At 37.1% G+C, this 27,434-nt stretch overlaps 1 protein-coding gene across 1 annotated transcript in view; it reads left to right on the forward strand.

Annotated features, from left to right (window-relative positions):
* The window catches only part of lrp1bb (low density lipoprotein receptor-related protein 1Bb), a gene marked incomplete at its 5' end in the record, with an annotated part of 305,396 nt that overhangs the window by 114,688 nt on the left and 163,274 nt on the right, over window positions 1-27,434 (forward strand). The window contains 5 exons of the mRNA XM_079617452.1: window positions 513-650; window positions 13,857-13,976; window positions 14,993-15,121; window positions 18,492-18,749; window positions 20,424-20,586. Coding sequence (XP_079473578.1) covers window positions 513-650; window positions 13,857-13,976; window positions 14,993-15,121; window positions 18,492-18,749; window positions 20,424-20,586 — 808 coding nt within the window. The remainder of the gene's footprint in view (window positions 1-512; window positions 651-13,856; window positions 13,977-14,992; window positions 15,122-18,491; window positions 18,750-20,423; window positions 20,587-27,434) is intronic.

Genomic DNA, 27,434 nt, shown 5'->3' on the forward strand with positions numbered 1-27,434 from the left:
TATTTTTTATTTATTTTTTGTTGTATAAATTTCTCCTGTTTGATTAAACTGGTTCTGCAGCCTTATTGCATTGCAGAACTTTACTTTTACAGTACGAGATGTATTGGCTTTATCCTGCTAATTAAATGAACATTCATTAGGATAGGTAAGAGGAAGGATGAATTGTAAATGAGAATCCTGTTCCCATTCTATTAGCCATTTCTCTTAAAGAACAACAGACAGGAAATGGTGCTGAAGGAAAGTTTTTGCCACAACATTAAATCACTCTGGGGCTGGCAGTGCATTTTAAGCTAAATTCAATCAACTGGATTGTTCCCCATTTTCATTTGCATCCCTTAAAGCTTAGCAAATTGAAACAAGTGACATTTGTCTGAACTCCATAGATTTGCATTGAACTGTCTTAGTAGTTATTAAAGTAACTACTTACAGTGCAGTGAAGTTGTGCAGATGATATGCTTTTACAAAATTACACCATACGCGTATGTAAACCATCATTCTCTCCTGTTCTTTAGGTACGGTGGAGGTGATAGTCAGATGTCCCCTAAATCACATACAGTGTATCGGGACAAGAAAGTGCATTCACTTCAACAAGCTCTGTAATGGGGCAAAAGACTGCGAGGACGGTTTTGACGAAGGAGTCCACTGTAGAGGTGAGTACCCTAAAGTAGGCCATTATAATGTCTGTGGAAGATATTAGCTATGCAGGTACTGTACTGTGATCTGTCAATATCAATAAACTCACAGTTTGGACACCATCCACATTTATTTTGATAGCCTAATGCCGCATATTTGTACATGAATTGGCTCTAGTGGAAGGAGAACAGGTGAATGACGCAGCAGGTGTGATGTTGGACACACTCTACTCTTGTTCACAATCATCCAAGCCACAATAACAAGCAGGTGGAGCCACCTGGGCTCTGTGATATGACAATACCGACTCAGCAGTTGGCATTGGGTGGATGCCTGTTAGTTGAGGCGACGCACCTCAGGCTGGCCAAGAGTGTGACCTTTGGTGAACTGGACGAGTGTGGCACCCAGCTGGGCAGTGCCAGGAGCATCTGATCCTGCCCTTTGATCTAGAGCCTGACTGAAAACAGGCCATTGACCCATTTAACCACACAAGATTATAATGTCAGTTGGATTGCTGGGGTTCCTGCAGAGAAGCAACATGTTATTTAGTCTAGAGAGACTAGTGGAAGAAAAGTAAATACTTTTGTATTGCTGGATAAATGTGACCGTGCATGTTTTTAGGTTTCATTACACAGCGAGATTCAAAGGTTTGTTTGTTTACAGTATTTACTTGCATACTTATTTACTTACATAGTTACCTTATTTATTTATAATAAATATGGCACATTTAAACCAAGCGTACAGTTAGTTCTGGCAGGTCACGTTAGTCAAGCTCGCATCAGCTGATCCACGTCTACCTATAGGAATACGACGCATATCACAGAATCCCCATATAAGCTTCTTCAGTATTATCAGCAGCTATCGTGTTTCTCAGGAGCGAATTACCCTCCTCCATCCCCAGCTCCACCTCTCACCCAGTCAGGATGGCATTCTGATTCTCCTTTGAATCAGAATAAATTCTCAAATTATGTTGTACTGTACATTCAAATATTGACCAAAAAGATATCTGCAATACATTCATGTTGGTTCTGTTCTGTTTCCCCTAAGGGGGGTTATGCTGCTCTTATCCATGCTAGGCTGCATAGATGTGCAGGGAGTTCTTGCCCAGAACAGAACCATACCGCCAATCCAAACTGTATGTTAAATGTCAACCATCTTTGACAATAGTGGTCCTGACAGAAATTATCTAAAAAAAGGGCAGTATTTTTTTTTTGTTGTTGTTTTTTTTGTATTATTTCTTGAAGTAAACAGAAAATTAATTGTAAAAGCAGCAAATATTTATTCAGTATTTCTAGATTTTGTAAATTAGATAAAAAATGTTAAACAGAAGCATTTTCACTAGGGATCTCTTTTGGATCCTACTGCAAATTCACTTCAAATTATATTTACTCTCACAGAAACAGTGGCAAGGTGTCTGTTTTTTATGGTCTACATTGCTATATAAAAAACAATATTTTATTTTGTGTTTGTAGTAGTATTACCCTTCTTGATCATATTAGCGCTTTCCTTATCAGGTTTATCTGCCCCGAAGGAAGGGCTAACCTCAAAACACATTTTCTCCGACAGAAGAACCAATCACCTTCCAGCACAAGGAAAGAGATTGGTCTAGTTCAGTGGGCAGAAAGATTAAGGTTTTGACTTGACGTATTGTAGATAAAGAGAGAGGTGCTCGGAGCCTGAAGTGATGCATCACAGAAAGTTATCCTTGGGTGTTAGGAAGCATTAAGAGACATTATGTTCATTGTTCTCCTCCTCCATTTGTTTGTTTTTAGATACAGCTAATTAAGCAACCAGTGCCTGGGGCAATAAATCCTTTTTTTCCCCCATTCTACTCTTGCTCAGTTTGCAGACTTCTGGGTTGCCATTTACGTTTGCAAAAACGGAACATTTGCAGTATGACTGCATTCACTGCCGTCATACTGCAAATGTTGTCATTCTTCTGTTTATTTTTTTACCTTTAAATTTATGTTTGTGCAGCTTGTACGAATGGAAAATGACATTAGCTTTTAAACCGCACGCAGCTGTTAGTAATGATACGTCAGACAGATTTACAGGTAGACAGAAGTGGAAAGTCTAGTCACAAGCAGGTGTTTTTGTTAGGGATTTAACCGTCTGCTGAAGTAAGCAACATGGTATACTTCATCAAAGGGGCTAATTGAATGAGTAAGCACTGGCCACTGAGGAGTTTGGGCCAGGACATTCGGCATGTGTTTCCACCCATACACCTGCAGACGGGAGGAAATGAGGTCACGGCGGAGAAGTTGGAGCATGGCAGCTGGGTCTCCGCTGAAACTTTCCCTCCCACTCAAGTAATGAATACATAATGAATCCCAGGAGGGCATTACATAAAATCTGTGCCCATATGGAAGACAAAGACAGCATTCTATTTCACCTTCACACACTTCGGCAATTCTTTATTTTAATGATTGTCCTTCAGTGAAGTGGAGATTTTCAGCGATGGCATGAAAACCTTTTATTTTTTTTCTCCACCACCTGGCTGCCTCTTTTTCAATGTGCAAAATCTCGCTCCTCTCAGCCAGCACTGATACGTGACAGGTGAAGCTGAGAGGCACGTTTGAATTTAGGAGCTTTTAGGTGGAGTTTTCAGAAGTTCCTCACAAGCTGTGAGAGTACAAGTGACAAGAAAAAGTCTCTGTGGCAACAGCATTTGGTCGTAGTCACGTGTGATTATGTGAATGTGTCTCACAAATGGGCTGCCAAAGACATTTTTGCCTGTTTATCAAAATGCCTAATGTCGACCTCGACAATTATCATTAGTTGTAATTTGAAGAACCAACTAATGATAGCCTGAAATCGATATGAAAACGTATTTATGGATTGTTGTTTATAGATTTATAAGGGCTAGTCAAGAGGTATAATTTTGAACTTGTTTATTAGTTTCTTTCTTCTTCAGATTGTATCAACACATCACAGGATACCGATACATGTATCATTATTTTCATAGAAATGACAATGAGGTTTTTTTTTCCGCTAATGAATGGTTTCAAACAAGTTAGTTTAGCAAGCTAATATCAGAACAAATTTCATTTCCATTGCCTTTATGCTGAAATGCAGTCACAACTGAACACCCTTAGGTAATTTAATTGATTGTGCTAGTTACGTGCTTGCATTATGTTCAGTCATTAAAAAGCAGCTCATGATTCCTTTTCTCAAAAGCAATTACATACCAATTAGAGTAATTACAGAAGTAGAAAATAAAAAGAATACTAAGAAGAAAGCTTAGAGAAAGTATCTTGCAGTACAGAGGAAGTCTCGTCTAAGCCCTGAAATGTGATTATAGTAATAATTCTCCATATGTGTTGTACGGTACATTAAAACCGCCTGCTTACTTTTTTTGTTGATGTTTTAGAAAGAAGTCTCTTATGCTCACCAAGGCTGCATTTATTTAATAAAAAATACAGTAAAAACAGTAATATTTTGAGAAATTGGTATTTATTTATTTAACAACGTTTTTATTTATTTATTATTATTATAACAAAAACTACATTTTCAGCTTCATTACTCCAGGCTTCAGTGTCACACAATCCTTCAGAAATATTAAAACATATTAAAACATATTTAAAACAGTTTTATGCTTATTATTTTTGTGGGAACCATGATACATTTTTGATTGTACCTTGATACATGATGATTTTTTTGATGAATGGAAAATTCAGAAGAACAGCATTCACTTAAAATAGAAAACATTAATAACATTATAACATTATAAACAACTGTCACTTTTCAAGTAATTTAATGTATCGTGGCTGAATAAAAGTATTTTTGGTTTTATCTTACTGACCCCAAACTTCTGAATAGTAGTGCAAGTATGATTTTGTATTGTATTGATGTTACCCATACATAATTATATTACTAAACAAAACCCTTGTGTAAAGTAAATGAATAAATGTGCACATCAGCCAGCATTAACTAAATGAAACAGTCATTCCCATAGTTGTACAGATTTGGAGATGGCATTGTTAATAGACAACTCTGCTTTTGCGAAGTAATGAAAAACCATGTCACAGATGTACCTTCCCTCCCTCACTTTGCCTCTCAACAGCATTCAATTATTTCACATGATTAACTTTTAATTTTCAACAATTCATATAAACAAATAAACAGTATCCCCCAGGGTCAGGACAACAGCGGTAACAACGGTACAAATATAAGCCATTTCCTGTTTTCTATTTGGATTAAAGAAAAGTGGAGTGCATTCACCTACACATAAGCTATTTGAATATTTATTGAATTTGTTTTGGAATATCATCCAGAACGCATTAAGCGTTCCCCTCACTAGCTGCTGGTCATTTTCTGATTAAACTGATGATGTTCAGTGGTACTGTTCGCTGTTGTTTGAAGATTGCTCATATTGTTAGTCTCAGTGGGTCACGCACCTTTCATTATCAGGGTACCATAAATGTGAAAGTCAAGTACCTCATTTGAATAGTATAATGGGAGTGTAGCGCTTAATGTGCAGTTGACTATGCTTCCTCTGGGGATAGTCCTAAACCATAATACAGGGTTAAATTTGTGCAATAACAAGCAATCACCGTTGACTTTTTTGACCCGTCTGAGCTCATAAAGGCATAGGCTAACTCTGGAGGATTAACCCTGAAACCAACGCTTCCTAATCCAGGATCCTTTGCTTCATGTTTAGTCTCATAGTCTGATTATTTTCACTAATAGGATTATCTGGAGGAGTAGGAACAGTCTTGTTTGCTGATAATCATGGAATAGCTGGCTTATTTAATATGCTTATGGTTTTTATGCATGACTTATGTGGCGTTTTATACTGAAGGTTGCGTGTTCTCATTGATATTCTATGACAACTAAAATCCAGTCCACAGCAAACATTTAACAAGTTAAACTCGACTGTGACTGACTGATTTCTTCTAGCTTTACCCACTTTCCTTTTTGACTTTTAAAAATGCATCAGTATTTGATGTGCTTCTGTTTATACTGTATCGTCTGAATCATCTGTCAAATAATTACCTCCTGTAATGTCTTGAAAGAACCCCTTACAATCTGCTGATATCAAATCCAATTACAGCGTTATTTTTTCTTTGCAGGAATGGAGGTTTAAAAATGTATTGAGATACTAAATGATTTACACTGATGCTATTGTCTTGCATATTTATGGGAATTTCCAACACATGATTGAATACAGAAGATCATTTATGCTTATTGCTCTTTGGGTTAAGATTTAAGTAACTATTCACAGCTTGGACATTCTTAAAATTCAATCAATCAATCAACCAATCAATCAATGAATTCAATCAGCTATTTAAAATATAATTTTTCTCTATAAATTTTTTCTCTTCCATCTTTGTTTTGTCTGGCCTATATCACATTTGTAGTAATGTGTAATGGAATTATGCCAGAGATTCGTGCACTTTCCATAAACAAACAGCTCTTGATAAATACGGCATTTACTTCAACATCGGAGATAGATGAATTTGGATACATGCTGAATGAACTTTAATTTGTCAAGAGAGTACCATTTTTAACAAATCGAATTCCTCTCAGAGAGGCAGACCTATGGCATGCTTATTAAACACTATTGCTTCTCCAATGACCATGGCTTGTGCAAAGATCAGCATCTTAATTTGGTCCCAGATTAATTAGGGGGCCTTGAAAACCAGGCAAAGGATTGAATTAAGACAGGCCTTGGAGAAGCAAAGGCCACAGAGGTCTCCAGAGCTGGCCTGTAATTAATCCATATGGGGAAGTAAAATTACAGACTTCTGCTGCTCTTTCTTTTCACTCATGTTCATGTTTGTGTGGGTGGAGTAATAAGTAGTTTTCAGTCCATATGTGTGTATCACTTAGAAGAATTTGGTCTTTATGTTATTGATAAGAATAAAAATGGTATGTATTTTGTGCCCACACATAGTTCAACTCTATCATTCATTCAGCACTGGTTTAATTCACTGTGCTCAATGTTCTGTTGGGCTTCCCATTGTAATGGATTATTTGGAGACGTGATCTAGTGGGGAGTGTATAAGCCCTGAAACAGTATGTGGTGGCGTTAATGTGGGCTCAACTCTATTTCCTCTCTCTATCCGAAAAATTTGCCAGTCAAGACAATCTTCTTTAAGTCACACTCAAAAAATTTTAAATCTTGTTTCATAATATAGAAAATATCAAACCAAAAGTCCCTTTTCAGTATGAATAGAAAGTTCAAAACAACAGCATTTATTTGAAATATGTTTTCTTTTATTAAATACTGTCACTTAAAATCAATTTAATATGCTAAAATCCATTGCTGAATTATAGTAGTTCACAATACAAGAGTTTACAATGCAAGGTTTATTAGAAATCTGGATCACATTTTAGATTGGGGTCCAATTCTCACTACTAACTAACTATTAACTACGACTTTTGCCTGAATAAACTGCTTATAACTGCAAAATAAGTGCTTATTAATAGTTAGTACTGTAGTTAAGTTTAGGTATTGGGTAGGATTAAGGAATGTAGAATATGGTCATGCTGAATAAGCCATTAATATGTGCTTTATAAGTACGAATAAACAGCCAATATTAAAAAGCTTGTATCCACAGAAGAAATTAAGTCATATAGGTTTACTTTTTATTTTATAATGTATTGTGTTTTATTCTATTTCAGAAAGTCTCAGAAAGTTGTTACCTATAGGGAAAGAAGTGAGCCAAGACTCCCACTGATCTCTTGCTATGTTTAAAAAAAATAAAAGGGTTCTAAAGATAGAATCTGTCCTTGACATTTTTCTGTAGGAATTTTAAAGGAAGGGTCCCTTAAAAAGGAGACAATTCCCGCATGGCTAGGCCAGGGAGTCAACGGCTTACTGGTGACCCGTCATGTGGCAGCATACCTTGACCTCGAGGACAGTTTTTGATGCACAAGGGGAGGCTGGCTCAGCACAGGAGAGACTGGATGCTGAATTTATGGCAGCGATGACGGGGCACAATAAGCGTCAAGTGCGCCTTGTCACTCGCTGCCAGCAGCATTCCGTTATCACGCCCCTCCTGTGGTGAGCCTTCATGTGGGCCGGGGCGACAATGATTGGAGGGGAAGCGAACCACCTGTCACAAGAAACATAAGAGCTTTGCCATGGAAAAGAGAAAAGAAAAAGATTTTTCACTTCTGGTGTCAAATTCACAAAACATTCTTATTAGCTACTATTTTCTTCTTATTTTATAACTTAAAGGGATACTTCACAGATTAGCATTAAGCTTTGTATCAGTAGAAACCGATAGTATTTTCGAATGACCGTGCTTCCACCCCGCCCCCTCATGTCCCTCTGAGACGAGAGATTTATGTATTTTTTGTCTAGAAAAAATCCTCTGATGACGCAAAAATCATAAGTTTGCGTCATCAGAGGCTTTCCTGGCCAGAGGCTAAAAACTACAGCCAGTAGTAGGAGCTAGTTCCGCATGTTTTCAACCCGCCCATAGTGGGTGGGATCTCACTCACAGAATGTACAAATAGTGTCAGCCACCTTTTTTTTTAAGCTAAGCTAACAGACTCTTGCTCTGTGGAGAAAGCTGAGTAGTAGGTGTAACCATACGTCCTCTTTCTCCCGGACATGTCCAGCCGGGACTGCCCGGGCTCTTCCTCCCGACCGCCAAGCAGGTCTCGCTCCTCCGCTGCAGCAGCTGCTCCGGCCGCCTCACGCTCGTCCACCATCCGCAACTGCTCCCGCTGCACTGCGGCCCGCACAGCCAGCCACGACCATTGGACCCGCGCACCAAACCTCGAGATCGCCCAAAATGTTCGGGACTCTGCTCCTGCTTTCCAGTCGCCATTCACTACGCCTACATTATTACATTATTTGACACAGACACGTACGTGCCAGCTTTGCAGGTCATGCATTCTGCTCCACGCGGATCTCGACCGAGAGGAGAACACAGGAATGTTCTTAGCAATGCTAAAACGCACATCAACCGATCACTTGTTTAACATTTATGTAAACACTACATTCAGATTCATCAATCGGAATGAATTCAGTCCCATTGAAACAAATAGTGTGCATTTAAACATAATGAATGGCGACCGCAGAAACCAAAAGCCGAATCTCGGACATCCCGAAATCCGTCGCGCGAATCCGACGCTCATGGCCACCCGCACGAGCCGCGGACGATTGAGGAACCAGAGGCGGCCGGAGCAGCCGCTGCAGCAGAGGAGCGAGACCCGCCCGGCGGTCAGGAGGAAGAGCCCGGGGAAAATCGTCACGGAGATTTACAATAAAACGGCGTCTTTTCAGTTTTGAGTCAACTAGTAGCCTATTTGTATCAATTCTTTCGATACTGGCCTCAAATCTAATCAAATCTGCCATTATCAGGTAACACCAAAGCCTTAATTTTTCTAGTTAAAAAATGAAAATGTTCTTAAAAAAAATAGTTGTGAAGGTCTTAATAATTTTTCAAGAACTCCAATTAGGAACATGCTTACAGATTTCTTAAAATTATTATGAGATTTTTTTTTTAATTTCTTCTCCTCCTTTTTGTGTGGAAACAGACCCTGGTGTTTACTTCTGCTTTTAAAGGAATAATTCCCCCCTAATTTTGTTTTGCTTTGACTCGTTATAGATGTGTTGTACATGTCACATGATCTTGTTTTAACAAACAAACAAAAAAGAAGTGTAACTTTACTAGCCATGAGATTTTCCAGCATCAGCGGAAGACAGATTGTTGTGAATATCCATCTGTCTGGCTACGTGTCGGGTCATGAGAGCACACCGATGTTTGAAAGCAGATATAAGGATTAGTCTTGGATATCTGTCGGCCTACCGTCTCATTGCCTTGTCTGGCCTTTTGTCTCCACAAAGCATGATGCATCCAATAAAAAGTTCATGAATGCAACTGCTCAAAGTTACGTGGTATGAATGGCAAGATCAGAGCTTAAACCTTTTTCAGGACTATCAAAACACAACCAGTCCTGAAGGTTTTGTAGGTGATTTCAGTTTATCCTCACACACTCTCTACAAATCCCCAACCTCCATCAGTCAGCCAACCTGATGTCAATAACCCAAACATTCACAATTACAAACAGAGAGCATTTCTGAATGGCTGAAAATGCATCTGCCTCTCTCTCGACAATTTTATGTTGTTTACAGAGCAGAAGAATTTCACAGCGACGGGTTATTTCTCAGGACACCTATTTCAGTGATATGTCTGGTAGTTGGGCCATTTTATGCTTGCTATTTAAAAAATGTGTTATGTTGTGCTAACATTGGCAATGAATGCCTTTTGATTAACCATTGAAAAGAAATACTGCGCTAAATAGCAATTACGTACAGTATTTAGTCACAGGTAAACATTCAGTTAATTTCTGACAAGATTTAGTGCAATTACCGATCACTCACCTTGATGCTGAGAAAACGTCCTCACATTTGGTTGATGGAATATTACAGATTTCTTAAGTAAAATTAAATTTTTCTAAGTACTTTTTAAAGATACACCCTATAATTGGTTGATGCTCTTGATTCAACGTGTATTTTGCATTTGCTATTACAAAAGCAGCTTCATCTAAGTGTGTCACGGGTGTTGCTGCTAAGACATGTTATGAAGCAATGAATCCATAAAAACCTGCTTCAGCATGCCAGCTAGAGTCTCAGCCTCAGATGCCATTCTCACAGACCATCTGCAGTTTGTTCACTGACCGCCTGATTCATATTGCACAGAATGACTGAAAAGCACTTTAGCTGTTTCATTTGATTTTATTTTATTTCTTTTTATCATTCATTTCCTTTAACTTTTATTTAAATTTTATAAAACATTTATGTCCAATGTTATTATTATTCTTTTTATGTTTTATTTAGGAATACATTTTTTTGTTTTTAATAATAAAGTCAAGATCCAAGAATGTCAATGAATGTTAATTTTATAACTATTATTATATTATATTATATTACATTATACTATATTATATTATATTATATTTAAGACAAATATTTCTTTATTTTTTTCAAGAGTCAAGAGTCAAAAATCAAGAGTACGGAGTGTCAATTGATGGTCATTTTATAATAATAATAATTATTATTATTTTATTTAAAGACACACCGCGGACTTTATGACCTAAAGATTTGAAGCATACGAGTTATTTTAAATGATTCCCCAGGCCAGTATACAGCGCTTGACACTATCAATGCTCCGAGCAGGGCTGCCCTCTTGAAATAGCGCCTATGCAAGTTTGGAGAAGACGCACCGTCTTTAACCAGGTCATGTGACCTGGAGAATGCCTGGAGAACGAATCGATTTTGCTACTATTTTTTCGCCTGCTCGACTCCTGGCCATGGCTGAGGCAAGGAAAAAGTTTTAAACTGCTTCTGAAGAGGCAAAAAAGAGAAAACGCGAGAGGGATCGTGTAGGTCTTCTTGACTTTTGCGACAGTGCTGCGGCGCTTGTGGCCTCTAGGGGCGCTCGACATGAAAATGTTACAGGTCTAGCGCCCCTAATGGCCAAAAGTTCCGCGGTGTGCCTTTAAGAAAAATATTTTATTTTAATAATAAAATCAGGTGTCAATGGATGCTATTTTTATAACTATATGATTATGATTATTATTAGTAGTAGTATGTTAAAACAATACAATAGGTTGCACAGAAATATAGAGAAATATTTTGGTTATGAAGAATAAATTTCAGATACATGTCTTAATTCTATAAATTAGTGCTCAGTTAATGTCAGTAATCAGACATGAGATGTAAGAAATCAAAGAACAGATTTGCATGCATTCCTTTGACAGTAATGAACGTTTAGCAGTCGCATGTCTTGAAATAGCTGAAGAAAAGCTTCTCTTTAAAAAAAAAAAAAATGTGTGTCTTATTCACACATTTTTTATGAGGCTGGTAAATCGGTTGTCTTTGTAGACTACTAATTGTAATTGTGCAGTTGAATCCACACCCACAAACGTCTGAAAAGTGCAGTGAACAATGGCTGGTTGGGTCTGTTGCCTTTCTCAGGAACTGCCAGATGATTTAATATGTGACAGCCAGACAGAGGGATTCAGAGATGTGCTGATGTGGCCTTTGTTGCTTGCACTGTATAAAAATAATTTTAGGTTGTTGCACTAGTATTCCACTGAGACCTTACAGAAAGAATGACAGGCGGCACAGCAAGGAAGGCAGACAAAAAAACAACTCGAAAGTGAATTTTGGGGTTGTCTTAGTAGAAAATGATCATGTTATGTTCATTTTGTCAGATATTCCACACACAAAATACAATATGTTTTTGCTGTTTGCCTTACAACATGCATTGTGTCTAATATCAGAGCTCAGATCAGTGAAACAGTACACTGGAAAAAAAGTACACTTAACTTTGTCTCTCTATTTTCTTTCCACAGTATAGAAATCATGATTTGTGATGTGTCCAGCCACCTACTTGTATGCCCATTTTGGGATATTGCGTTAAAAAACGCTGGATAGAAACAATATGCGCATAAAAAACTTATGGGCTCAATTGAAGCGGATACATTTTTATCCAATAAGAAGAAATGCGCATACTACGATTGGAAACACATTTACTGATTACGGTAAATCCCTTGATGCACAACAAAAAACTCACGTGACTTTGCCTCATGACACGTGATTCGAGTGACTTTGTATGTGATTGATAATTGGATTAATTGCATAGCATCTCAAATGTTGGTTTTATCATTCTGAAATGCCTGAGCCAAAGTCTATCATCAAAATGATTTGGATTAATTCTCTCCCAGAAGCGTCTAACATGATTGCCTTCTCAAACACCAGGCATCCGAACGCAAGATGACAGCGTTTATTGCGTGTCGTCTGTGCGCTCTGAGACGCAAGACATTTATGATGTAGGAAAAAAATGCCACAGTGGCTTCTCCAACAATTTCCCAGGAAGTGACTATTTTGTTCTCTTGAACATGGGATGGAAAAGCTGCTTTGTTCGCAAATGTTTTATGTGATATTCACTTTTTTTTTTTTTTGTGCATAAGTTAAATGAGCAACTTTGGATGGAAACATATATTTTTTTTTTTTTTTACTTGACTACAGTATATTCTCAGTTTATTCTCAGTAGATTTTCTTTACAATTATGTATTTACTTCTCAAACAATGATTTCTAAAGATTGCAAACATGTGAGGGTCTCATTGGTCATTTAAATTTGCACAATATAGCACAATATAGAAAGTTAATAGAGTATAAGAGGGGTCATTCTGTTCAGCCTTTAAGCTTACAGGGAAGGCTTTATAAAGTGTGCACATGCGTTGCAGGTCTTCAGATACTTCACAGGGGGTCATGGAGGTGTTGGAATATTTAAGGGTCATGCAAGATGAACATATCCAAATCTCATTCTCCTAGCTTCTTGTGAAGGCTTCTGGAGAAGGCATCTATAAAATGTAGCAAGCTTATAAACCTTTTTTATTGCAAAACTTGTGAAATTCACCCTAATACACAATATCATTATCATTTAAGGAGGAAAGAAAAATCAATGTAAGTGCCTAGGTCTTAGTCTGCATGTGTCATTTAGAGAGTGTACTTTGCATTTGTTTTTGGTACTCATTGCAATTGGACAAAAAAAAAGGACCATTTGGATTTATTTATTTTCATCCCCAAGAGATGTAGTTTATTAGGATCATGAACTTTTCTGCATGTGGTATTATGTAGCCAAAAACATTATGCAATTTCTGTGTCTGTTCCTCAATAGTGTTTTGCTAATAGTAACAGCAGATTCCTATTTGATTTTCAATTCAATACAAGAAAAAGGCTCTGGATATACCAATCAGACTGTTTTTAATGAAGGACGCCAAACAACCAGGACACTAGCAGCCACTTCCATTTTAAGCTATCTAAATATAAACAATTTGTTGTTCAGTGAATGTCCACTGTGGAAACTATTAATGAAAAACCTAATAGCCAGGTTGTGCACAACCCTTTTGTGACAGGTTGATTGAATTCTGAGGACCGAATACGATGAAGAATTGCTAAAAGCTTCTGCAGGTCTCCACACAAAACCTTTTTCTTTCCTCGTAGAATTTTCAACAGAAAGGTTAGGTATTTCTTCTAATTCCATCTCTTTTTCCCTGTGTGGAGCACCTCTCTGATTCCACCCGCACGGAGTGCTATTGATCCCCGCCTCTGGCTCACAACTGTCAGTACGCGCTGGCACATCCTTGTGCTGATGGCAAGGAAGGGCTTTTAGAGGGAGTGAAATCAAAAAGCAATTTACATGTTTTTCCCTCACTCTGAAACTCTTCCGCTCTCTCTCTCTCTCTCCTCCCACAGAACTCCTGTCAGCCTGTCACGAGTTGCATTGCCGTTACGGATGCATCATGACCAGAAACGGCACATTCTGCTTCTGTGCGGATGGGTTTGAGGTGGGAGAGGATGGGCGTAGCTGCAGAGGTAGGCTCTCTCAGGGTCACGGCACCAGACATCTCAGACGAATGATCAGCTTTGGGCAACGAGGGGGGGAGAGGGGTGGCCGTCCATCCCCAGGGTGTCTTTTCACACCTCCGTCCTGCTTTATTTGACGCGTGGCATTGACTCCAGAGAGGTCAAAGTGACTTCTCGGCCTGGTTTGGCCTAAATGAGACCCTCTGAGTATGATGTAGAGGCTGGTTGTTGTATACGATGGTGAAATATAGATCAACCATAGCCACTTTATAACTAATCGTCGCTGTAGTAGAAAACAGGCTCAAACTGGAAATTGTTAACAGGGATAGATGTTTTTTGTACCATGAAAACAGTCATATTTGAGGTCTTTTGACTTTAAAAGTGCATTAAAAGTGCAAAAAAAGCACAAATCCTTAATTTTCTGTTGTCAAAACACTAGATATTTTAGATAAACTATAGCTAACATTAAACAACATCTAACATAAAATTATCTAATCATGAATATCTATATCTATCTATCTATCTATCTATCTATCTATCTATCTATCTATCTATCTATCTATCTATCTATCTATCTATCTATCTATCTATCTATCTATCTATCTATCTATCTATCTATCTATCTATCTGTCTGTCTGTCTGTCTGTCTGTCTGTCTGTCTGTCTCTCTCTAAAATCTTAAGTCTAATAGAAAATGAACAATTTTCTGAAAGTTAAACTCTGACTTTGACTCACCGTTTGTTGAAGGAAGATAAAACCTTTATTTTAACACATTTGTACCCTGTTCGTAAAAGGTTCCTCCGGACGTTCAACCAAGACAAATCAGTTAATCACCGTTGGAACATTACACTCCACTACAGCTTTAACAGGCAAAGCTCTGGAGACTGGTGCAAAGCAGGCCTTGCCCGGAGATACTAGGTGGCATAGGGAAAAGCCACAGAGAGGCCACATTAAGTGGATTTTATGTATTTGGGTCATGTTTGAGCACACCTAATTTGTCATAAATGACTCTTCCTCTGTGTACAGATCATGATGAATGTGCCATGTACGGGACATGCAGCCAGACCTGCATGAACACCTATGGGTCATATCGCTGCAGCTGTACAGATGGGTACAGCCTGCAGTCGAACAGACGCTCCTGCATAGCCAAACACGGTAAGAGCATGATGAATTAATGACCAGGGATCTGCATAAGCCGCCTGAAATGTTGTCACGTCCTGATATTGTTCTTTCACAAGAGTGCACTGAGTTGAAACAAGGTGGATTATTACTCTGTGTGATATGAATGAAATTAACTTACAGCAGCACAGCTCTGCTTCAAGCCATCGTTGGAGCTGGTCATTTCCTGACCTTGAAAAACATGATCTAATGTGTGCTTAAAAAAAATGCAATGATGATTAGATAGCGCATGTACTGTATCTGAAACAACTTAAAGCGGTTCTGCTCAGTGATCATCATGCAAATAGGAGAGTTGTCACAAAGGCTATTATAAATTATATTACCGTATATAAATAGTATACATTATATATATATATATATATATATATATATATATATAGGCTATATATAATATAACCTATAAGATTTTGAGTCAACAATCAAATTACACAAGCAGGGGTTGTGTATGTTAATTTGAAAACCTGGTTCGAAAACCCTTTTCAGTTAATCCTTAAAAAAATATATATATATACAAACAACAATGTCAAGTTACTGTATATTAGGCAATCTATAATTTTATAATGTTTGATAACCAAAATAATATATATATATATTAGTTTTTGCTGTTTCATGAATTTATGTAGAATCATTTTACCGCAAACTATTTAATGGCAATAATATTTATTTATTTAAATAAATAAATTATTATTTAAAAAATATATATATTTCAGTACAGAAATTCTCAGTCCTCACCAAGCCATTTATTTCATTAGAAAGACAGGTTTGCCTTTTCCAAGTTAGATTATTTATATAAAAAAAGCTTTCAAGAATCACGCATGAATCCAGACTAATCCAGACTAAACCATACGGTTCAGCCTCTCATTCATAAGAACCTGGAAATTGAGGCAGTTTGCTTTGGACATTCTGCTACAGTCCTTATATCAGTGTTGCTGTGCCAAGGGACAGAAATAATGGAGCTATTGGTGGAAGATAAGCCAGACTTTGAGGATTAAGTGGAGGCTGAGTTTTATGAAGAGCAGGGCCTGAAGGACAGCTATTCTCTGTCTTTATCAGGCCATGCCAATGATTACTTGCCTAATGGCACCTGCCTGTTGAGCGTCTCCATACCAGCCACAAATCCAATCAAGTTTATCATTAAATCGGCTGCTTTTGTAATAAGGTTTTTTTTTATATATAGGAAAAAACCTCACTACAATTCTAAATGGATTCTAATCCCTTTTATAGATTGGTCATTTGTTTGGCCTCAGGTAATTGTTGTCGTTTTAATAAAAAGCGTGATTCATTTCAACCCTTAAATGTTCAATAGCTAGGTTTTTTTTCTACAGCTTTGAGAATTATTATAAAATAAGGAGAAAATTGTTAGTAATAGGAATCTATATATATTACAGTGGACACATATGACCGAGGGTGAATCATCAATAAGGCATCACTTTTATTTCTCTACACCTGTGGACACTGTTTTTCAGGTTTGCTGACGTTGGATTGGCTGCTGTGCTGTGTTTTGTTAATGGCGGACATTAACAAAACATCAAAAAATTCTTATAGTGCATTTAAGCATCATATTTGTGTACAAACTTCTGAGTTATATTTTTAAAAAGTTGATTTAAATACATTTTGAATAATAAAGAAAGTTGAATGTTGTTATAACTGACTTAGACTATAGCTTTTAGGACCCGTTGTGTCATTTGCAGTCTTATGCATTTTGGTGCTGTAAACCCACCCCATAAATGAATTATGTTCATAACACACAATTCATGAATAAAGTGCGTTACAGTATGTGCTAAGTGTGAGGGCCTCAAAGGATGCCTCGTGCAAAGCATTTTGTGACTTAAAAAGATGATGCGTCCTTGTATTGGTGCAGTGCGCTGCGACCGGTCTGCACGTGTTTTAAATTAAATGGAGATTACGCCACTGTACGCTCGGTGGGAAATAGCTAGCAGGCAGCTGCGCACCTTGCTGCTGGATGCAGAATCTGTCCCACGTTTAATCAATGTGACTGCTTTCCTATGAGGAATAAACTGAATATCATTACCCATAAACTTAACTGAACTCCCTGCTCACCCACATTAATATTAATTTAGCAGAAAGAGGTTGTTGCACTGGGATAACTATGAGGTTTCCATTAGATGAGAGTAAAAGCTCATGCATATATATTTCAATGCATTTACTTTCCGCGGCTGTCTGACAGGTGCCAACGGAGGATGACTTAGCCATTAGAAAGGTGAATGTTTAATAAGACTCTTAAAAAATGTATACACTGCAAAAGACTGTATTGATTGATTGGTGATGAACTGATGCAGGGAAAAAACTCACTGCGTGATTTAGCCTATAGAATGTAATTATACTGCCCATAAAGTTCAAGATATCAGGGCAAAAATGCCCTTGTATGAGTTTTTGTCTCATATCTATATCATATGATTATAGTTAAGCAATATCACACAAGTGCTCTTTTGAGCGAATCAAAATGAACCAATGATTCAATGGTCCGGTTTATGATATCAAAGGACCGCAAGAGCGAATCAAGAGCAATCGAGTCCGTCTGCTCTCTAATCGCTCTCGCAATATTTGATGCCATTCACCGATCAGTCTGTGCAGCGCCGGTTCAAGTCAAACAAGCCTATTTACTTCATTCCTGAATGAATCAGCATCTTGAATGAATCATTTTGACATCTACTGGCAGTTTTAGCTTATTATTTAGAGTGTCATTTCAATAATAAAAAAAAACATAATAATCACAATCATATAGGATAGTTTGCCCAACTCTCCTTTGTGGAACATAAAAAAAGATATTTTAAAGAATGTTAGTAACCAAACTGTTTTTGTCTGCAAATGTATCTAAATACCAATTCAGATCCTTCTGGAAAAAAAAGCATGGTCATTGTAAAATTTTGCATAATAAATTCTATGTTGAATCAAATAAAATATTTATCTCTAAAGTTACTTTTTTTAATGTCTACTTGATGGTTTTTTTTTTTTTTTTTTTTTTTTTACACAATAATGACCAAGTTATTTTTAGGGGGAATTTCTCTGGCGAATTTGATGTGCGACTAAATTGTGATTCATTCGATTAAACATTTTTAACGCTTGACAGCCCTTTTATAAATATATATATATAGTATGAATGCATTGTGAATATAATACCCACTTTCACTTTTTAAAATACATTGCAAAACTGAATAAGACCAGAAATGTCCAATGGACTGCTGCTTTTTAAAAATGGGTTTCTTTCCTAAGAGACATACTTCTCAATTACCTGTGCCCTTCGCAGAAGCCTTTATTATCCCATTGAAAGCATGGACTGCCTAGGAAATGCTCGTGTCACTATTTTTCTTTCCATCTATACCAGAACCCGGTGAAAACCCTGCATCGCTGCTGATTGGAGGCTCGGATAATATTATAATCACAGCCCTAAATGGGTCTCGTCTGCAAACCCTCAAACAACTGGACTCAAATGGGACTCATGGCTTGGATTTCAACCACAAAGAGGAATCAGTTTGCTGGGTCACATCTTCAGAGTCCTCCGGACAACTTCGGTGTGCCAGGATGAGGAAAGCAAGCGGCTTCACTAAAGAACAGGAAGTGAAGACGATCCAGAATCTCCACGGTATGGTTCAAAATCTCACGGTATGATTGTATGTTATACACTCCGGGTATACGTTGAGGTTATGGTGCAACAAAACTGATGCATTCGTTTTGATGGGTGATAAGACCAAGACAGTGAAATAATGAATAAGGCTTTTATATAGTGCTTTCATATGAACTGTACACCCAGAGTGCTTTGAGATGACAAAATGTATGGCTGTATGCCATTTAAAATGTATTTTGCCTTTTAAATTCCAGTTTTATGTCAAGCATTAATGTGAAGTAAGAAATATATAAGTTTTACAAAAAATGTCCTTTTCTCATGAGACCTAATGTTCTCCTTCTGAATAAAGTTCTGCTTGACTGCATAGTGCTTATCTAGGCAAGATGTATGGATGCTAAAAGAGCTTATCATTTATTGAACGCTACATGAAGTGCTTTATGCACATTTGGATAGTATATTCTACACAATGTATCCATTAAGATTCATTAAAAGATTCAAATGGAAAATGATTTATTACTCATTTAATAATTAGTCTGTTCATTTTTGGTCTTGAATCAGAGAATAAGAACATGTTCTCATTTCGGGATATTGATCCAAATAATAGCCTCTGTCTAAACTAAGACTTAATTTCTTCATGACTTAATTTCTTCATGAACTGAAATGAGCAAAGCATTTCTAGTGCAGTGCATTAAAAGCCTCTAATGGACCTCAAGTTTATGATTTTGAAAAGAATAAACAACTTGTACTAATATGACTTACTCTATGGGGCACTTTTAGTTTTTTTCAATGTTCATAGACCATTTGGGAGCAGACGTTCACGAAGTACAACATGTTCCTGGATCAACATCTTTGTTAATCCTGGAACAACTTTCCAACCAACCAATCAGATTTGAGGGACACGTTTACAGTTTATGTCAAGTTTAGGCTTACAACCATGGTTAGGCTTCTACATTAGTGTCATTCACCTATAATTTCCCTCTGATGTTAGGGATAACTTATGGGTAGGGTTGGGTTTTGGTGGGATAGAGGGATAGAGTTAGGACACAATTTTCAGACAGGAATGCTGTTCCATGATCAACTAAATATGTTGATCCAGGAACGTGTCTTACTTGGCAAAATAACAGTGGCCCAGATGTCACGGTTATGTTCCTGCAGCTGCGCTCACATTCTGGTGGCAGAAAAACTGTCATTTTCTGCCACCAGGTAGGCTCCACCCAGAAAACACATCATCACTGTTTGCAAACATCCAAATGGTCTATGGCAGGCATTTTTAATTTCAGTTAAAAAAAAAAAACAATAAAAAAAACATAATGCACAGTTTGTTTTACTTTTTCCTTCTAGTGTGTTTATTATGTTATTTAATGTGTTTAATTTGAATACTTTTTTAGCCATTTTAATATTTAATATAATATATTGGTATTATATAAAAATACCAGAATCTGTTTCATTCTGTATGCAAACTGGCACTAGCAACATTGAACAATAGAATATCTACTGAAACCATTGGAAATATTATGCTATGTAGACTATTTGCTTTCATGAATAAAGTTTCTCATGAATATGAATAATTAGCATTTCATGCCACAAGTTCTCAATGACTAGTCAAGGACATGCCATTAATGATAAGTCACATTTATATATTAGCTTGCTTTTTTTAAATTGACACAATTGACACATTTTCCTTTTTTCCAGACGTTGATCATTTAGCCTTTGACTGGCTCACGGGAAACCTTTACTTTGTGGATCAAGCAAGTGACAGGATATTTGTTTGCAACCAGTATGGAGATACGTGTGTTACAGTCATAGACCTCGACCTGTTGAACCCTAAAGCAGTCGCCCTGGATCCTCTAATGGGGTGAGTTGAAAATGCATGAAGCGAGATTTGCTCTTTGACAAGGCTTTTGATGAGCTAAATCCTCTGACATATATCACAATATTTTAGGAAATCATTTCCCCCGAATGTTTCTTGGCTGTGCCGTTCCCAGAGCTAAATATTTACTCTTCTTTTTGACAATGATTGTGCTACGACTCCCGCAGTCAGGAGTGTCATCATTATTCCATGATTTATCCAGCATCCCACAGTCTCGAACACCCTTGCAGAATTCTGCTTTACACAAGTTTTGCTTTGCTTTGACACCACAGAGCCACGGTTGAAACAAGGGATGGCAGATCCCTCAAGTCAGCATGGCGATTGTGGTAATGTTTCTGGAGAAATGAGTTAAGGAACACAAAGAGTCCTCAAAGGAGAGAAGGGAAGCATGATTATTCTAGTTATTAGCTCCTAAAAGGAGCGCTGTGGTAATATTCCCGGCAAGCTTAGAATAGGAATTCAGGAGAGAGTTTGTCCCATTTATTCATGAGAGTGCAAGGACAGGCAGAGCATTCTGTTCCGGGTTTTTTAATGAGACGCCTTGTGCCCAGTGAACCTAAATTGTAGCGCCTGTGTTCAGTAAGACTGAAGACTGCAAGGGGAGCCCAGGCCATCAATTTCACTTTCATTCTTCGGTGTGTGTGGTTGTCATCCCTTTTGTTTTCGTGCTGTGACTCTGACAAAAAACGAAATCCTGACTACCCTGAACGAAGGCGTATTTAAAAGAAATGACAGCTGTTTATCTCTCTGAGTCTAAATGCTGTGTTCTTTCTACTGTGATCATCAACACCCTCTGTGGTCTTTCAAAACCTTTCAAGAGAGTTTGAAAGGAACGCATGGAGGGACGAATTTTCTAGAGTTTGGCATTTTAGTGCTAAAGGGGTGTTTTATTGCTGACTGTGTAAGGCAGAGAAGGTCTGTAGGAATTACAATCCATTCTACAACTAAAAGAGCCAGACTCATGTTTGTTCACTTGAAAACACTTTTTTTTCTAATGTTTTGGCCATGTTTGTGGTGTTACCTGATTTGCATAATTAATTTTTTGTTCAGTGGGTGGAAGTTAAATAATTAATTCGAAGACACATTTTATTATATAAGAAGAATATGTTATCAATAAATAAACATATATACACCACTGTTGCGGATGCACACTTAAGAATGTCGGCAGAAGTAGTCGGTCGCCCAGGTACTTTTGGCGTACTGTTTTTTTAATACTATAGAGTAGGGAAATATTCGATTTTGGACATAGCGTTGGTCTTGTATCCCCGAAATAGCTTCCAGGAGGCATTGCAAATATGGCTGCTGAGTGAACAGACTTTCCTTGAAAGAGACTTTGGTGACGCCTAGCCATTTCCTGACGTCTTTGTTCATTACATGGTCCGATCATGTTAATCACAGGCTGGTTAAGAGAATCTACATCTCCATGACGTGCAGGGCTTGTTTGTTTCACCGACGCTGGCCAGGGCCAAGGGCCACAGAGCCAATGAACAAAAAAACAGCATTTGTTTTAAATCTTTTGTAATATTATAAAATATTATCCGTCCTGAATAAAGTTATCCATTTGTTAACATTTGAAACATTTGTTTCAGTCTTTTTTATTAATTGCAACCCCACGTCAAAAAATATTGACACTTGGCAAGATACAGCATTGCCTTGTTTTTGTATTATTGTTGAAGCTTTCTGTGTGCACTACATATGCTGTATGATACGGCTTTAGAAACATATGGTTCTGGTTTTGAGCTTTTCTCTGGTTCCCATATGTTTTTGAAAGATCCCCTTATTCACCTCGCAGTGCCGACTTGATGCAGAAAATCCGGTTTAGGAAAAATCTTGAAGTCGCCCCTTTTTACCCTTATCAAACAAGCTCAACACTGTTCCTTTTCCATTGACTGTGAATGTGCCTTTTTGTGTCCTTTTATGGTCTATGATGAGCATGTAATTGTACCGACTTAAACGCTTTTTTAAACAGGCTATTGGTGCGTTTACATGAACATAACCCACGGGAATGGCTCCTTCACATTTGTACATGCCCTTCAGTGCATCCAGCTAGTTTCCTCCCGGGATTGTGGGAGAGGAGCACAGCGGTTAAACCTCCAGGCTTCAGCAAAGTGCAGTTTACTACATTACATATCTGTTCTGCTCTTTTTGGTCCTCCTCCTGTAATTGGCGAGATGAGGTTGGAGCTGCTTGTGTGTGAGGGAGGCTGTGGAAACACAGGAGGTCTGTCAGCCTGGAGCGGTGGAGTGAAAACAAAAGAAATTGGGGCGGTTTGTGATAGTAGCTCAGCATGAGGCACAGTAGTTATGGATGGAGTTCACAAAACGCTAAGTGCATAGTTTGTGGTTGTGAAATATTTTTTTTCTCTCCACTATTTTTCAATTTCTCGTCTTCTGCTTTACTGAGGTAGCCTCCGTCCTCTTCTACTCATCTGGAGAGGCTTTATGTAAAATTTAGCTTTCTAATTTGAAACAAAAATCCCAGAGAGGGAATAAGACTGAACTTGGTTTAACCTCGCTTTTCAAAGTCTAAATTAAATTCCCCAAATCAATTTGAAAAAGCGGGGTGAGAGATTTTTTATTTTTTTCCCCCACCATAGAGTGTGAAACTTGAATTTGATTCGGAGCAAAATGAAAACAGAGCTGAGTGCTAATCTCAATACATCCACTATTACAACCCTCTTGTTTGGTAATCTGTCTTGGTGAAAGAACAGGGAGGCATTTTCTGTTCGGCATTCTCTACAGTAATGAAATTCCCCTACGGTCCAGTGTTTGGGTTGGACCATTGTGTCAACTTTCAGTGATTACTTAAAGCCTGGGTCTAAAGGTCTTAAACAGCAGATGAGATGTATGCTTGGGTCAGATTGGTTCCCATTGTGCTTTGTGGTTTGTCTGGGCTTATTGAGTTTGTTATCAAAACCACCAAACAAACAAATACATAAAATATTGTCGATTTATCATTCTCTGGTCATTGTTATGTAGTATTAAAATGCAACTATTCCATTCACTGGAAGAATATCTTCTGCATCCATGTCTCATCTGTTTGTATTATTAGAATCAGATGTAGGAAGTATTATACACGGCAAAGTGAACAATGGCGGGAAATGTTTGCCTCAAATACACAAACTCAGTCCTAAAGCACAGAGAAATGTACAGCATATGCACAGGTTATGGATTTTATTTTAAATTAAGCTTCATGGTGGTCCTCTCATTACCATACAGTTTATACGGTTTTGCTTGTGGGAAATATTTTAGACCTGTTGAACTTCAGTGTTAATTATGACATTTATATTTGTATAATACTAATTCTAATTCTAGATTCTGGTTGGATGAGGATTATATTTATAATTGCAGCAAGTTGCTGCACTGCTTGGCAACGTCTGCAATTATCCTAATTAACTATATTACTTAGCAGGAGAATATTTTATATGGATTTAATAATAAAAGTAGCTATTAATAAAAACAACAACAACAAAAAAACCTTGTTATAAACTATGACGCATGACCTCTCTTGGCTTATTAATTTGCTGAATGCAAACACAAAAAATGCCTTCAGTGTCGTTATTTATTCATTTGAGTTCTACAAATAAAATAAAATGAAATGTTTAATTAACTACAGTATAACAGTAACACATTTCCTAATACACAGTTCTCACAAGTTAACATGTTAAATGTGCACTATACAGATTGAACTACTGTATGTGTGTCTATTAAAAATAAGATGATTTGACCCAACCAACGCACAGATTAAATGGGGATCAGTGGATAATATCATTGATTGCTGTGTGAGGGTTTTTCTTCCATGTAATGCAGCAGGAGGGAGATACTGAACTTGCAGATACCTTATCATCTTTATTCCTCTGTCATTCATTTTGGTGTAATATTTGACATTAAAGATCTGATTCAGATGATTTTCCTGATCTGAATAAGTAATTCAAATAATATAAATATAGTTGTAATTAATTATACATATTTAGATCAGCTATAAGAATTACATTTATATAGCATAATTACCACAATCGACTAACCTGTTCGTCCAGCAAACACTCAGTGATAATTGTTTATTAATTGTAAGAAATGTTCATTTCTGGGGTATAGGAAATAACTGTCTTACCGTACAGTACTACTCCGAGCATGTAGACAAAATCTGCATGATTAGGGACTCCAGTACATGAGCATGAACCACAAACAACTTTATATATGAGGCAAACAAGACTTTATTAACTAGACTAAACACTTAGACTAATCAAACATACACATACATGTTGAGCAATGGAAAGAGAACTGAAGCAGAATACAGGAAAGCAATAAGTTATCACATTGTTTGAACCAGCTTTTATAAACATGCCATAGGAAAAAAAAAAACATTACTGGTGTGCATTTTGAGACAAAGCAATGGCACTGATATATTTTAAGATATGTTGCTTTCAGTTAAAACAGCTCAAACATGCATTTTAGTCTGGGACTAGGCTTAAGCCTTGTCTTTGAAACTGAGGGTTAATGTATCAAATAATGAGACAAAGTTTGATACTTGCATGTCTCGCCAATTTGAATAAAAGTGTCCTGATGTAATTTGTTGAGGCTCTAGTTGATCTACAGTATGCTGAAGTTGATGTGAGATAACCAGTTTGGGGATCTTTGCTAGGATGCTATACATGTGATTTTGTTCATCTACACTGTGCATTTCTGAATCATTCCTTCAAAAGAGTTTTAATTAATACATATGCAAAGCATCCTTATCTTTATGATTTGCTTTTGCTACTATGGCAACTAGAGGGCTGGTTCTGCATCTGTCTGTTAGCAGTGGTTTAGGGGTGGTTCTGTAGAACTCTACCTCATGGTTGGCGTGTTGGGTGAGGGCATTGTAAAAAAAAAAGAAAAAAAAAAAAGAATTGTTGTTCGATCAAATAATAAGTCTGATCATTATAATTTATATTATATATTAATTAGGGCTGTGCAATTAATTGAATTTCGCCAAAATAGTATAATCGAGTAGGCTAAAAACGATTATTTTGTCATGTTCTGTTTTACAAGAACACTCTTATTTTGTCTTGTGTTCTGAATGACACGCGCACATCTGCCCCTCCCGCCATAAACTCTCAGCACAGTCATAAATTGCAAGCACGCTGCACAATAAACTTGACAATAACAATTGTCTAATTTAGTCGTGATCTTTTTCTGCTCGATCACTGCGTAGCGCTTCAGTTCAAGCAAACGGCAGCGCGAGCGCACATGATGACCTCATCATCTGTTCCGCTTTACAGCACGAAAAAAATCGAGAATGAACACAGGGCTCGACATTAAAACTTGTCTGCTTGTCCGGGAAAAGTGGATTTTTTAAAAGTTTCAAGTGAAACTGTTTTACTTGCCCGACCGATCGAAACGCAGTCAGTCAGTGTAAACAGCGATTGGTAATATGGATAGTGTATTTCTGGTCGCTGCGCTGCCTGTCGATTTGTGAGAGAGATGATAGTGGAGAAATCCAGAGGTAAAATGCGGAGTTTTTTTTATTTATAATATATGATATAGTTAAGTAACATAACACGACTAAGGGAGCTGTTCTATAATATCACGATTGCAAATGTTACATTGAATTTATAGTTTAATAAACAAGTAGCCTAGTTTAATATGTAACGTTAGCAGAGTTAGTCACCTAACGTTGCAATTTAGACGCAATATTGACTGGTTTTGTTCTATTTCACCGATGATAATAGTTAGAAAAGAAAAGCAACACCAAGCGCAGTGTTTAACATAACGTTAGTTAACGTTAATGATAGAAAGTGATTTCCAGGCTCGGAATTGCTCACATGTGTAAAAACTCCTAGAGTACCTCTCTCTGTCTTGTGTTAATAGAGTCTCTTTATAATCTCTGTCACTTCATGATTTTCGTAACATTATAAACAGAAAGAAATAATCGAAATTTCAAATTTGCTTGTAAAACTTTGTAAACACAGCAGCTTATGCCATCAAAGATGGCGTCTCCGGGGAGGTCATGTGACATTAATTGGCCTGTGGGAACTAGTTTCAGCATTTTGAACGAATCGTTTTAATGAATGACTCAATTATTCATTTATTAAGACGCTCACTTGCCGCCACCTATTGGTTTATTGTTTAAAGGCATCATTGATTTTTTGTTAAACAGCTCTTTTTATTAAAACTGAATTTGATCAAATGTAAGAATCTGACATGAAAGATAATGCATATTTTTTTTTTTTTTTTTTTTTTTTTTTTTACTTAAGCAAAGCACTGCCTTTTTCACCACTTGTGAGTTTGCAGGTCTATTTCAAAAAGTACAATAGGCTACATGTTCAAATTTCGATTTTTTAAAGAATTGTTGAAAGGTGTCTTTATAATACATGCAACACGTTTCCAAAGTCATGTGAAATAATCGTGTTACATAATCGTGATTTCAATACTGACCAAAATAATCGTGATTATGATTTTTTCCATAGTCGAGCAACCCTAATATTAATAATAAAGTTGGTTGTGTTCTCCAAGGTTGGAAACCGAGATACATTATTATACATTTCTACTGTCACTTTTTATCGATTTAATTCACCCTTGCTGAATAAAAGCATTTTTTTAAACAAAAACCCAAACGTATGAATGGTAGTTTGTTATTATTATTATTTTATTATTATATTATTTATATTAATATTATTATTTATATTATGTAATGTATTTATTTCTTTACTTTAAGAGGCTTGTTACTGAAGTGTTGCATTTTTAAGATGTCATATAAACATTTGCAGCTTGCCAAATTGAAAATGTGCTCTCCAGTTTTGTGCACAATATGAATCAGACAGAGTCAGTGAACGGACTGTGGGCGGACTGAGG

Source organism: Phoxinus phoxinus, assembly GCF_949152265.1.
Source record: "Phoxinus phoxinus genome assembly, chromosome: 7".
NCBI lineage: Eukaryota > Metazoa > Chordata > Actinopteri > Cypriniformes > Leuciscidae > Phoxinus > Phoxinus phoxinus.